At 43.4% G+C, this 13,963-nt stretch overlaps 1 protein-coding gene across 1 annotated transcript; it reads right to left on the bottom strand.

The window, feature by feature from the left end:
* Positions 1 to 7,822: 7,822 nt before the first annotated feature.
* LOC147642796 (uncharacterized) lies at positions 7,823 to 13,247 on the bottom strand. The gene is made up of 5 exons (XM_086838598.1): positions 12,842 to 13,247; positions 12,150 to 12,742; positions 9,149 to 11,623; positions 7,997 to 8,751; positions 7,823 to 7,880 (listed from the first exon to the last, which is right to left on the bottom strand). Exons 1-5 carry the CDS (start codon positions 13,245 to 13,247, stop codon positions 7,823 to 7,825), a joined length of 4,287 nt encoding a protein of 1,428 aa, XP_086694724.1.
* Positions 13,248 to 13,963: the final 716 nt, after the last annotated feature.

Here is a 13,963-nt window from a genome sequence, read left to right as displayed (position 1 = left end):
GTCCTTAATAGACAGGATCTACTTTGTGTCCGGTTTCGTTTTTTAGTATTACCTTATCTCCTATTTGGATGTCTAACTCTACTAGCTTCTTATCATAATTTTCCTTATTCTTTGTCTTATGCTCTTCTAACATTATCCTATCTCTTTTATATGCTATTTCTAATCTATATTTTGTTTCCTTAGCATAATCATCTATATTATATAGTCTATTGTATGGTCGCTATTAAAATATTTTGGCAAGTTACTTTGCTTGCCTAGTGGCCTATGGTCTGATTTTACTATGAAGTGCCTGCCATAAACATATGGTCTAAAGTGGGTTATTGCCCAATCAGTAGCTGCAAATTCTTGCTCTGTTGTGCTTTTATTACTTTCACCCTTAGTGAATGCTCTAGACGCGTAAGCAACTGGAAGTTGGAGTCCATCTCTGTTTTGAGTTAAAACAGCTCCACACGCTTGCTTACTAGCGTCTGTTAATATACAAAATTCCTTACTAAAATCTGGGTATTGCAGCAAAATAGGTTTAATTAACGCCGATTTCATCTGGCATGATTCCCTTATCAGATCATTTATGTCCCAAAAATGTGACTTCATGAATGATAACGAACATTTTTCTGGATGTAGGTAGCTTTAGGTTGTATTCTCTGCATTTCTCAAAAACATCAATCAGTTTTTTAAGCATATGCTTTTCAGAGCAACCAATGACTATAAGATAATCCATGTATAGGAATGCTTGTGAGGGTTCTAGTTCGGAGAATGCTATAGTCATCATTCTCTGGAACTTTTTTCAAGTTTAATTTAGTGAACCCCGACATTAAGTCGAGACATGAGAAGTATTTTGCTCTGCCTAGTTTATCCAAAATGTCATCAATTCTTGGGAGCGGAAACTTATCTGATAGTAGTTTTTTATTTATCTGACGATAATCTATGACTTATCTCCATTTTTTCTCATCCGAACCTGGGAGAGATTTTTTAGGCACTAACTATTTTGTTTTCTATAAGTTTTTTTTATTTCTTCAAGGTAGCTCTGTGAGCATCTATAATTTTTAAAGTACACTGGTTCTTCGTCCTTAAGCTTCAAATTCTGCTTGTAAAAATTATTTGTTGCTATTAGTTTAGTTTCAAGTCCAAACACATCACTGTATTTTGTACATAAATCAGTTAATTCTGATTTGAATTGTACTGGGAAATTCTTTTTATACCCTTGCAGGGTTTTATAATTTCAGTCAGAAGTTTGCAACGCAGTGAAGGAGGCAGCTGCGACTATATAAAGTATATATATTCTTAATCAGGATCAACAGCCGAGTCGATCTAGCCATATCCGTCTGCCCGTCTGACCGTTTCTACCCAAACTAGTCCCTCAGTTTTGAAGCTATCTAAATGAATCTTCTATATACTCACTCATATATATGTCGGAACAGGCCGGATCGGACGACTATATCATATAGCTGCCATAGGAATGATCTAAAAATGTTTACAAAAAAAATTAAAACATTTTTAGTTTTCAACAGAATTTGATCAAATTTGAGATATAGCCATTTCAACTTATTTTAAAATTTTGTGTAAAATTTTATGAAACTTGGACAACTATATCTTATAGCTCCCATAGGAACGATCGAGAAATTAATTCAATTAAAAAGTATAACATTTTTAGTTTTCAACAGATTTTCATCAAATTTTTTTAAGAAATAAAAGAAATTAATAAAATTTAAGATTATAACTTCTTCAGTTTTCACCAGATTCACCAAATATGAGATATAGCCATTTTATTTTAATCTACAATTTTTTGTAAAGTTATAAAAAAAAACCGGACTACTATATCACATAGCTGCCATAGGAGCGATCAAAAAATGAATACAATTAAAAATTATAACGTTTTCAGTTTTCAATAGAATTGGCTCAAATTTGAGATAGAGCCATTTTATATCAGCCTTAAATTGTGTGTCAAATTTTATGAAAATCGGACGACTATATCACATAGGTGCCATACAAACGATCGTTAAATGTGGAGCAAAAATGCAAATCTGTGAATATAAAACTGAAAATATAATATGTATAGGTGAATGAAATGAAAGCAGGTATTACTTCATTGTTTTTTATCATTAAAATATATATTTTTTATTGTATGTATCCTAGTCATCGAATTTCTATCTGCAAGGGTATATAAACTTCGGCGTGCCGAAGTTAGCTTCCTTTCTTGTTTTTAATTGAGACAAAACTTCTTCCGTTCGTGATTTCTTATTTGTTTGAATTACTTCGTAATTCGAAAGTTGTTCATATTTCAATTTTTTTTTGGTTTTATGAATATGTATATGTTGATATAGAGTTGTTTGTTTAAATATATATTTATTTGTATGGATTTATTATATTTATTAGTATATATTTTAGCTTCCTTTCTTGTTTATATTAATTAGCTTATCGGTACTTGTGTTTAGCAAACGGACAAATGTGTTTTTAAATGTTACGAATGTGTTTGCAACGTATATTCCAGGTATAATTTCCTGGTTTGGAATTAAAACATGTACTTCTATCGAGTTTAATTTTAATTTTCGGACAACTTCGGACCTTGCCGGCAATATTATTGTATTGTTACCGGAACTGAATTCTGTCGGGACATAAATTGAAATATTTAAATTATTAGGTTGCAAAATAAAGCTGTTCACGTCAGGCGGCGCCGCCTCTGCCCACCGAGTTTCCAAAGCTTTGCCGCTCTTGCACTCCCGCAAGTCGGCTCTTCGCGCACTGCTCATCGGGCTAGTCTAAGCGCTCCCGCGCCCACTCGTCGATGTTCGCGAACGCCCGCTCCCGAGTTCCCGAGCTTCGCTCGGTACTAGGCGAGCAGAGGGACGGCTAGTTCGCGCTCCACTTCTCGGACCCGCTCTCGCACTGTTAAGCTTAGCTTATTGGTCAGGAGCGCAGTCCTTATGTTTAAGCTAGTGAGTTCTATGTTTGATGCGTAATAAAGCGGAAGAACTCATTCGAGCTCCACGACGCCCCCGACTTATGATTTTAATCACTACGGGTTATATACTTTCTGACTGCGTCGCGGGAGCTATTTTCCAGTACAGGATCTTTAGCGGGAGGATCGCCCCCTAAAAACAAAACCAATTGTTTGATGGTTTTCATTTTAATTTGCAATTAAAGTTTTTTATGAAGTCAAGTCCTATTATTCCATCACATGGGATTGCAAAATTTGAATTGACTAAATGAAAATTATGTTTGATAACGTATTTGTTTGTTTGTAGCTCGATTTGGACAAGGCTTTTTGATTTTATTACACCCTGTCCAATACCTTGTTTATTTATGGTTATTTCTTCTTGTGTTCTTTTATCAACGAATTGTCTGCTCCTGTATCTATTGGAAATGTAATGCTTGTATCAGTGATTGAATTTTGAAAAGTTACAAACATATTGAGACCATAGTTTATAGTGTGTACATTATGGTTTAATTTTGAGTCTCTAAAGAGGCTTGGGAGTTTTCCGAATTTCCTTGGGTAACCCTGACATTATTATTGTAATTACCGTTGTTGTTATTGTAATTATTACGGCCTGAACTATTAGGATTCCTATTATTTCCTCTATTGTTATTATTAGTATTATTTCGGCCTCTATTGTTGTTGTTATTATTGTAACCGTTGGTGTTATAATTATTGTAACCGTTGTTTCGGTAATTACCTCGTCCACGGTTATTACCTCTACCGCCTCTATTATTTTGTCTTCCTTGATAGTGCAAGACTGTGTGTGCCTGGCCGGTTGCTTCTGTGCAACTGTTTAAAAATTTGGACATGGCATCATCCATGCTATTGAATGTGCCGGCCTCCATGATAAGCTTAACCTTATTGATAGTACATTGGTCATTGCCTTTATGGCGAGGGCCATGCTGTACTTTGAGGCCAAATCCGTGGATAGACCATCGTGCAAGTAAGCTACCTGCGACGACTTTGTTAGTTTTTTCACTTCCTGCACATATTGATTGGTTGATTGGTTGATTCTTTTGTTTCTGTTGGAGGTTTAGGAGTTTTGCAGAAATTACTTCCACTGATTCTTCTTTTACTTTCTTTTTCAGTGCTTTGCTTATCTCTGCAACTGTTTGTTCGTTGCTAATAAGATTTCTCGCGTGACCTTTCAACTTGGTCTTAATTAAAATTACTGCTGTTAGTTCATGCGTTCCCTTGATCGAATCTTCCAGCTGCAATGCATCTAAAAAGCTTTGCAAATTTTCTGCCTTGCCATCAAAATCTGGTAAGATTGATGAGGCAAATATTAGAAATTCTGACTATGATAATGCCATCTTTATTTTTTCTTTTAAGGTTGGTAAATCAACTGTTAGAACTTACAAGTATTCTTCTTCACTATCTGAACTCATACCTATCGTAGGTTTGGATTCATCCAAATCCTCTAACTGTGTTTCCTCAAACTTTGCGTGCAATTACAAATCTTTCGGAACATCTACAACAATGCTACGTCAAGTCGCTATATTATTTAGCCTACCACGAAGGCGAAGTAACAGTTTTATTATTTTCGTCTATAAAATATAAAATGCTATAAAATGCTTTCTAGTTCAAACATTTTTGTTATCTAAAAGCGGAATATCTTCTGGATCAACCATTTTAATTTTCTTGTTTAAATAAACATCATTTAACATCTAACATTTAACATTTAAAAGACTTGGAAAATGTTAGAAGACTTGTATTTAATCTTTTTTTGTAATTTAATTTTATTTAATTATTTTTGTGAACTTTGTAAAAAAAATTGTCCAATATAATTTTTGTGTTCTTGTTTGTCTGGGTTCTTTTTTTTTAAATCTTATCAAGGTCATTCGCTTTGCTCAAATATTTTTTTTTTCAAGCACTTATTGTGCAGCTTGTATATTTTGAAGAATAGATTTGCACACATAATTACTGTTATAATAATTAGAAGGGTATTAGTCAGTCCATATCAATACTTGAAGACTCTATATTGTTAATAACGTTTGCCGTAGAATCTAAGGTCTTAGTATCAATTAAACCCATTGCGGGTAGAAAAATTTTGTAATTACATATATCGTGCATACCCATTACTTATATTATATATTTTATCTATTCTATTGTTATTCATGCGATTACAAGACTTATCTACCTAGTGGGTCGCTTGGCTTTACGGGCCACACTCTAATCGGGCAACATTACTGTCGTTCAATTTTACAATAGTATTCTTTAAAACTATTTATGCATCGCAGTGCATATATATTTAAGGTATTTATTGTAATTAAAATATGCGCACTTGGTTGCGCTGTTGGATCCTCTTCCAAGGTCTGGCTTGAAGCGTCAGATGTTGCCGGTGCTATCTGCGGCTTCCTTCTATTTACTTGGTGGGGCACCGGTGCCGGCAGCACAGGTGTATTTGCAGAAAGGGGAATGTAACGGTCCGTTACAATCCTTGGGGCATCGCTCCTTGTATTTTGCTTCGTGTATCTTTCCGGGAGGAGTTTGTATTGATTTCTTTTCCAATATATTTTTTATAGAGTGGGAGTAGGTAACTGTGTTTTTTGTGCTTGTGCCATTTTTTTTTGACACCAGTAAAGTATTAATGTGCTCCAGCTCCGCATGGAGTCTTACGGATAAGTCGCATTTAACTGGGTCGTTACTCTTTAGCAGCTTTAATAGTTCTGCTTTGCGACGCTTGAGCCGTTGAAAGACACCGCCTCTTTTATTGCGCATCTAGTAACTTTGTACACACTTTTTCACAGTACAGTACTCTACTCACTCAGATTGAATCGTTGTGGTGGCGTATTGGCGTGTTGTCATCTTTTTTTTTGGGGTAGTCCGGGCGATCTTGGTTTTTCACTGTCAATACGGTTTTTCATGGTTCAAGAACGTATATTTTTAGTTCTTGGCAGGCCCGGACACATGTCACGGTCGCCATTTAGAAGTCTTCACTTTAAGTCACCAGCTACCATTAAGTAGACTTGTTGCTCGTTGTATTGTTCTTTATTGAATGCATTTTATATTTTAACAGTTTTGGTTACTTGGCTTTATTCTAAGCCCGCGAAGCTGACGCTAACGTCGACAGAGGAGCGGGTCGCTTAGGTGTATCACTTAATTCTATATACTTATGCTAGCAGTGAGAGAGTTGTGAGTTCGTTACATACATGTGCTGGTTTGGGTCTGCGTGGGAACGCTGACCAAACAGTTTGAAATGCTCGCCATCTAAGTGTGGCGATCATATTACATTTGCACTTAATCTTTTGCTTGCAATGCAAAAAAGTGTAACAATGAATTTGTATGTTTTGAGCATTGGCATATATTGTTGTTATACATTATGCCTATGTTTTTATATTAATATACGCACATCACAATATCTCAAACTTGATCAAATTCTGTTGAAAACTGAAGAAGTTATAATGTTCTTTGGCTATATCTCAAATTTAATTAAAATCTGTTGAAAATGTTATAATTTTTTTTTAGTTCTCCGATCATTCCTATGGCTGCTATATGATCTAGACTTCCGATTCGGCCCGTTCTGACTTATATACAAGTGAGAGTATAGAAGACTAACTACGAAGTTTCATTCAGATAGCTTAAAAACGTAGAAACGGACAGACGGACAGACAGACAGAAGGACAGACGGACAAACGGACGTGGCTAGATCGACTCGGCTGTGGATCGTGATCAAGAATATACTATATACTTTATATGGTCGAAGGTGCCTCCTTTACTGCGTTGCAAGCTTCTGACAGAATTTATAATACCCTGTAATGGTATAAAAACTATAAGAGACGGACAGACGGACATGGCTAGATCGACTCGGATGTCGATCCTGATCAAGAATATATATACTTTATATTGTCGGAGGTGCCTCCTTCACTGCGTTGCAAACTTCTGACTGAAATTATAATACCCTGCAATGGTATAAAAACTGTTTAGATGAGGCCCACTGTGCCGCCTCTGCTCGCGGAGCTTTCCGAGCTCTGCGCCTCCCTTGCTCTCGCGCTCCGACTATCGGGTCAATGTTGCCGACCGTCGGCGATCTTCCGCGCTCGTTTTGGCAGAGCAAAGCGGCCGGTAGCTCGGTTTAGTTTAAGCTAGTATTAGTCTTATGTATGCAGCGAAATAAAGCTGACGATTTTGAATTGCCCACGACGCCCCCGCCTTTACTCTTCTACTTCGCTTGCGACGTGGGAATTTTCACTGGGCTACATTTTCCAGGATCTTGCGGCAGGACGCCCCCTACACATTTGGTCCTTCGAGCCGGATTTCTGCAGGATATCCTTCCGCCGTTTTACCAGCAGTTCCCGGCAACTGTCCGCCAAGATAAATACGACTTCTTCCGTTTTTCGTTCGCGCTGCCGGTCTTCATCAGTGGGCCGAACATTTAATTTTGGTCGCACCGCTGCAAAACTTATTGTTTTTTGTTCGTGTCAACTCCCCGTCCGAGATTTTCCTGACACCACGGCGGTGAGAAATTCCAATTGCTATTCGCCTCCATTTTGTGTAACATTTTATGAAAATTGGACGACTATATCATATAGCTCCTGAATAGTTGTGTCCCCTTGTATTATTAGCAAGAGGTCATTGTAAGAGGGGTTCCCAGGCAAGATCAAACACTCAACGAATAAATTCAATATTTAATTTAAGCTTCTATATACAGGCGTGTGTGTGTTAATAGTACAGCGTTAGATCGACGGCGTGCGTTCCTCGTCGTTCGCAAATGCAGACTACTCTTCTCCTCTCATTCCATCTCTCTCGTATGCAATATCCAACACCGAGCGAGCGACCAGCCGATCGCCGCTCTCCCGCACAATGGGACAAGCGACCTAACCAAACATGCCGCCCGCCAATGCTAGACTAAGCATGAAACATCTCCGCTTGTCCAGATCCTGCATGGTGGTAGGCGGGGTAGAATCTAGTATGGAGAAATGAGACAAGAAACGTGCGCAAGAAACAATTCATTATGGTTGAGGTGCGCAAAGTGAGAGCTCTTAAGAACGTATCGGCAGTGGACAAAGTTTTGACACTGACCGTTTTAAATGGCCTTGCTTGGTTTTGAGCGTTACAACCCGGACCAACGCGTCAGTCCCTGGGTGCAACTCCACGACACGCCCCAGTAGCCATTGCGACGGCGGAAATCGGTCATCCTTGATGATGACAAGGTCGTGGAGCTGAATGCCCTCAGTCTCTTGACACCACTTGGGTCTCTGCTGCAGATTGGCTAGCCAGTCTCGACTCCAAGCCTTCCAGAAATGCCTTATCATCGCTTGCTGGACTAGAAACTGTTCCACGAAGGACTTGGACTGAGGTCGATATTCCGGAGGCGCCAGCATGGAGTCCCCAATCAAAAAATGCGCCGGTGTGAGCACCTCGAGATCATCTGCATCAGCTGTGAGAGGGCAGAGCGGTCGGGAGTTGAGGCACGCCTCTATGCTTATGAGCACCGTTGACAACTCCTCATAGGTGAGCCTTCGATCCCCAATGACCCTCTTGAGATGATGTTTCACCGACTTCACATTAGCCTCCCACAGCCCGCCAAAATTGGGCGACTGCGGCGGATTAAAGTGCCAGGTGGTCCGCTGCGAAGCGAGCTTGGGGGCTATGAGCTTCTCATAGTCCTCCTGAAGCTTACCGTAGAATGCCTTCATCAGATTGTCCGCGCTGACAAAGTTGGTTCCGTTGTCACTGTAGAGATGTTGAACGATCCCTCGCCGACCGGTAAACCTTCCCAGAGCTAGCATAAAATGCTCCGTGGTGAGGCCTGTCACCGCTTCAAGATGCACTGCCTTTGTTGCAAGGCAAATGAAAACGGCTCAGCTCAGCTCGGCTCGGCTCGGCTCAGCTCAGCTCTATAGCGCCTGTGTAATCAACTCCAGTCGCCAGGAATGGCCGACTAGGGGGGTTCACTCTGTGTATCGGCAAATCTCCCATAAGCTGTGCCGACGTGATTGGCCGGGCCCGAAAGCACCTCACACATTCCCGTACAATCGATCGCACCGCCTGCTTTCCTGTCAGTATCCAGAACCGTTGGCGAGTGTGCGCCAGAGTTAGCTGCGCACCTCCGTGCATAGTCAAGATATGCGAATAGCGTATTACTAGTTGTGTAAAATGATGAGAGCTTGGAATGATTATTGGATGGCGACGCTCGTGCGACAGACCAGAATGGCGCAATCTCCCCCTTACTCGCAGTATGCCCTCTACTAAGATCGGTGACAAGCTCGAGAGCCTACTTCTGGAGGGCAGCCGTTTAGAATTTTTTACTGCGGCCAGCTCCGATGCGAAAGACTCCCCTTGGACGATGCGCACGATAGCGAATAGAGCATGGTCGAGCTCTATGATGCCTAGGGGACCGGTGCGCCTCTCTCCTTTTCCGGCAGTATTGGACTTGAACCGAAATACGTACGCTACGACTCTCACGGCCTGGGTGAAACTCGAAAATCTCTCAATCAACGATGGCAGCGGGACTGTGTGGTGAACGCGAACTTTATCCGTCTTCGCCTCTAAGGCGGCATCATTCATGTCGGCCTGACCGACCTCCGTCGAGGGCCAGTCATCTTGACAGCGTGTAAGCCACTCCGGTCCTCGCCACCACAAGCCGTAGCCCGCTAACTCACTCGGAGATAGCCCTCTTGTCGCATAGTCTGCTGAGTTCTCGCTAGTCCCTACATGCCCCCATTGCGATGGCGTAGAATGATCCAGAATAAAGGCGACCCTGTTAGCGACGAAAGTCTTCCATCTATTGACGTCCCCGTGTAGCCAATGCAGAAGAATTGTAGCATCCGTCCAGAAAAAGGTCTGGATTGGGAGGTCATTTATCCACCTGGCCGCGGTTAACCATTTCACCAACTTGACGGCCAGTACGGCACCACTCAGCTCCGTCCTAGGTATGGTCAAGGGTTTGGTAGGAGTAACCTTTGACTTTGCGGCCAACAAAGAGGCGTAGCACGTTCCATCTTGGTGCTGGAGCCTTAAAGAAGTCGCAGCTGCATAGGATGTCGACGACCCGTCACAAAACGCGTGAAGTTGAGCCGAAACTATGGCTCCAGGAGAATAATGAATCCACCGCTGTATACTAATATTGCCGATCCTTAGCAAGCCGTCCCGAAACGCTTGCCACCGTTCCGCAAGCGCATTTGGAACCTCGTCGTCCCAATCCAGAGTTGCCAAAGTTCCGTCTGCATGCGTTTTCTTCGCCATAGTTACGTCCTTCAGTATTAACTTTCCCGAGATGATGACCGGCGCGATGAGACCCAGCGGGTCAAACAGCCTTGCTATGCTTGACAGAATCATCCTTTTGGTTAAGCTATCCGGTATCTCAAAATTGATCCGAAATTTGAAACAGTCCTTATTTGGAAGCCAATACATTCCTAGCGCCTTGATAGGATCCGTGGTGTCCCAGTTTAATGGTGTCTGACTGCACTGATGCTCCAACGGAATAGAGAGCAGGATACTCGCTTCATTGCTGGACCATTTCCGCAACTCCATGCACGCGGATTTTATCGCCCCCGCCACCTGGGTCCTCTTGTCTTCCGTCTCTTCTATCGAATGTCCTCCGGAAAGAATGTCGTCCACGTATATCTCATGCATCAACACCTCTTCCGCTTTAGGAAATGAACGCCGTTCATCCTTCGCTAGCTGTTGAATGACCCTGATGGCCGTGAAGGGCGCAGAAGCCGTTCCGAACGTTAGCGTCGACAATGCATAAACGTGGATCGATCCATTCGCCGCCCTCCATAAAATCCGCTGATATTGGGCGTCTTCCGGGTGCACATCAATGCAGCGATACATTTTTTGTATATCCGCCGTGAAAACGAAACGATATTTCCGCCAATTGAGTATGACTGCCGACATGTCGTTTTGCAGTGTAGGCCCGGTCCACAGAATATCGTTTAACGACCTTCCATTGCTTGTCCTTGAGGAGGCGTCGAAGACGATTCGCTGTTTTGCCGACTGAGGCTCCTTCTTGAAGACAGCGTGATGTGGGAGTACACAAGAGGTTACATACATATTAGTGGAAGTATTCTTTACTGAACTACTTTCACTGCCCACAGCCGGCGCTATTTGCTCGAGCGCGAAGTATTCCTCGATCTCATCCACATATTTGCTCCACCGGTCTGGACTGCTGGACAGGCGTCTTTCCAATTGTAAGAACCGATTAAGCGCCATTTGCTGAGATCTTCCTAGGACCATGGCTGGGTCCCGATAGGTTTTAAAGAGCAACCGCACTATATAGCGGCCATCCCCTCGACGTACGTAAGTCTTCTGAAAGAAGGCCTCGCACCAGAGGTCCCCCTCCGATAACGAAGGGCGTTCTGGAACTGACTCTACCTCACAGAAGCGCTTCAGCCATGCCTCGGTGTCTAAAAGCACTCGATGACAGCGCAACTGGGTTGATTCCCTCACGCCTTCTGCACGTCCAGATAGAATCCATCCGAAGTGCGTATTCTGAGCTAAGGGCTCGCCGGGCAGTCCGATCCTGGTGTCTGGCAACATTATTTGCGCCAACATGTCCACTCCTAGAATGAGGTCGACTCGCTTCGACCGGGAGTAGTGAGGATCTGCCAACGAGAGCCCTCGAATATGATCCCAACGCTGTGGCGTGAAGCTAAGACTCGGCAGGCAGGAAGTAACCGAAGGGAGAACGTATGCTGAATCGACCTTTAAAGAAAAAGTTGGGTTAATAATACTGCCGATTTCGAAATTGACCTTATACTTGCAACGACGACCAACCCCGGGGCCGACCCCAAAAATGGACGCTCGGGTACTGGCCCGCGTCAGATGCAGGGACTGTACGACGTGCTCAGATACTATAGTTGCCTCGGATGAGATCGATGAGAGCGTTAATGATGGCTTGCAGCCCGTTGACCGGATTTCGCACGGTGATACGAGCAGTGGCGAGAAGTACGCTCCTCGAAGAAACATTCGGTGACGTTGCCGAATGGCATCTGTAAGATGCGCTTGGGTTTTGACTCGAACTTGACCGCCGGCTCTGCTGAGATATGTTCTCCGTGGCTGTGGGTGCACTAAGATGCGGCGTTGAAGGCCGGACCGGCGGAGCCATTACTGGGAAGTGCAACAGGGTATGATGGCGCTGCCCACATACTTGGCAGCTCTTATTGCTGGTGCAGCGCGGTAGCGCATGTGACTTGCTCAAACAATTAATACATAATTTCGCTCTGCTCACTATATCCTTTCTCTGATAGAAGTCCAAGGCCAGAAAGGCTGTGCAACGACGCAGAATATGGTCGCCCCCACAGTGGTAGCAGGCGCTATTCGCTCGTCCTAAGCGCTCCTGTGCATTATGCACTCGCACTCGTTTGCTAGGGTCGGTGGATCCTGGGCCAATATTGGAGTCGTACGACGAGCTTCGGTTCTGAATCGCATCCATTATGATCAGCCGATCATTCAAAAATGATTCCAATTCCTTGTAGGTCGGAACGGCGGCGCCGCTTCCTTGATGATGCTCCCAAGCGTTATGGGTCTCCTTGGGCAGCTTCGATGCTACGTAATGCGCCAACCAGTGCTGCGATTCCCCGTCCAAGGCTTGAACGCGGCGGAATGCAGCTAAGCAAACATTGACCGTGCTTAACATCGATCTTATTAATTCTGTACTATCTCTTTGCAACCTGGGCAAAGCGTAGATAGCGTTCATGTGGTGAGAAAAGACGAGACCAGGATTATTATACCTTTTAATCATCATTCCCCACGCCACGGCGTAGTTTGACTCCATGAGCTGCATTTGTCGGATGTCATTATCGCGCCCTAGTGGCAACGCCTCTTTGAGAAAGTGTAACCTTTGAACATTACTCAAATTGTTGTTGTTGTGTATGAGGCTCATGAAGGCGTCATACTATCCTGGCCAGCTCACACACTCACCGGAGAACTTGGGAACTGCCATCTGTGGCATGTTCAGTCGCACTTCCGGGTCGGCGCCCCCACCTGTTGGGGGCGGCGGTCCCGGAATCTCGGATCCAAGTTTGTCCAAGTCCTCCGCGATGGCGCAATAGGCGTCCATATAGCGCTCCTCGAATTCCGACAGGAAACTTTTCCCGGCATAGCTTGAGCCCGCAAACCCTTCTAGATTCACGATCACGGAATCCGTCTCCCGAAACGCGTTCCTAATTTCTTCCACTTGTTCCAGACGCTTCTTTAGATAAATTCTTGTTTTCCTTGATTGCGAATCCTTCTTAAAATTCTGCAAGACCGATTTGAGAGATTGGTAACGATTTGCCTGCAAATTTGCTAACTGCTCTAAAGTCGGAGCCTCCGAATCAGATTTCATGATGCCGAACGTAAAACAAACTTAGCGCAACTCACCAACCCAAAAATCATGTAATTTGAAAATTCGGTAAATTCTTGTCTCGCACGCAACTTGTCCACTTACTCCGTTTGCACACAAGATTCCACCCTCCAGAAGCAGCGAAAACCAAGAAGAAACGTCTCGAAAGTTCCGTGACCTGCAGCTGCGGCGTCTATGTATCGTCGTTTCCTTTCCCGTGTTTCGAGAGGCCGGGAATAAGCGCAGAAGAAAATCGTCTCGACAATTCCAAAAACCGCCGTTGTTGCGACTATGTATCGCGTTCCTCTTTTCAGGCAATTTGCCGAGCCGACTTGCAAACTTAACGCGGCCGCGATCTAACGAAATCTATTTACACACCAAATTGCCAACTTTAATGTTTTAACTTGCAGGTTCCCCTCATGGGCCACCATGAATAGTTGTGTCCCCTTGTATTATTAGCAAGAGCTCATTGTAAGAGGGGTTCCCAGGCAAGATCAAACACAAAACGAATAAATTCAATATTTAATTTACGCTTCTATATACAGGCGTGTGTATGTTAATAGTACGGCGTTAGATCGGCGGCGTGCGTTCCTCGTCGTTCGCAAATGCAGACTGTTCTTCTCCTCTCATTCCATCTCTCTCGTATGCAATATCCAACACCGAGCGAGCGACCAGCCGAACGCCGCTCTCCCGCACAATGGGACAAGCGACCAAACCAA

The sequence above is a fragment of the Drosophila serrata genome, unplaced genomic scaffold (assembly GCF_035046125.1).
Source record: "Drosophila serrata isolate PLE 108 unplaced genomic scaffold, ASM3504612v1 contig_354, whole genome shotgun sequence".
NCBI classification, from domain to species: Eukaryota; Metazoa; Arthropoda; class Insecta; order Diptera; family Drosophilidae; genus Drosophila; species Drosophila serrata.
The sequence above is the reverse complement of the archived record's forward strand: the minus strand, read 5'-3'. Positions and strand labels throughout refer to the sequence as shown.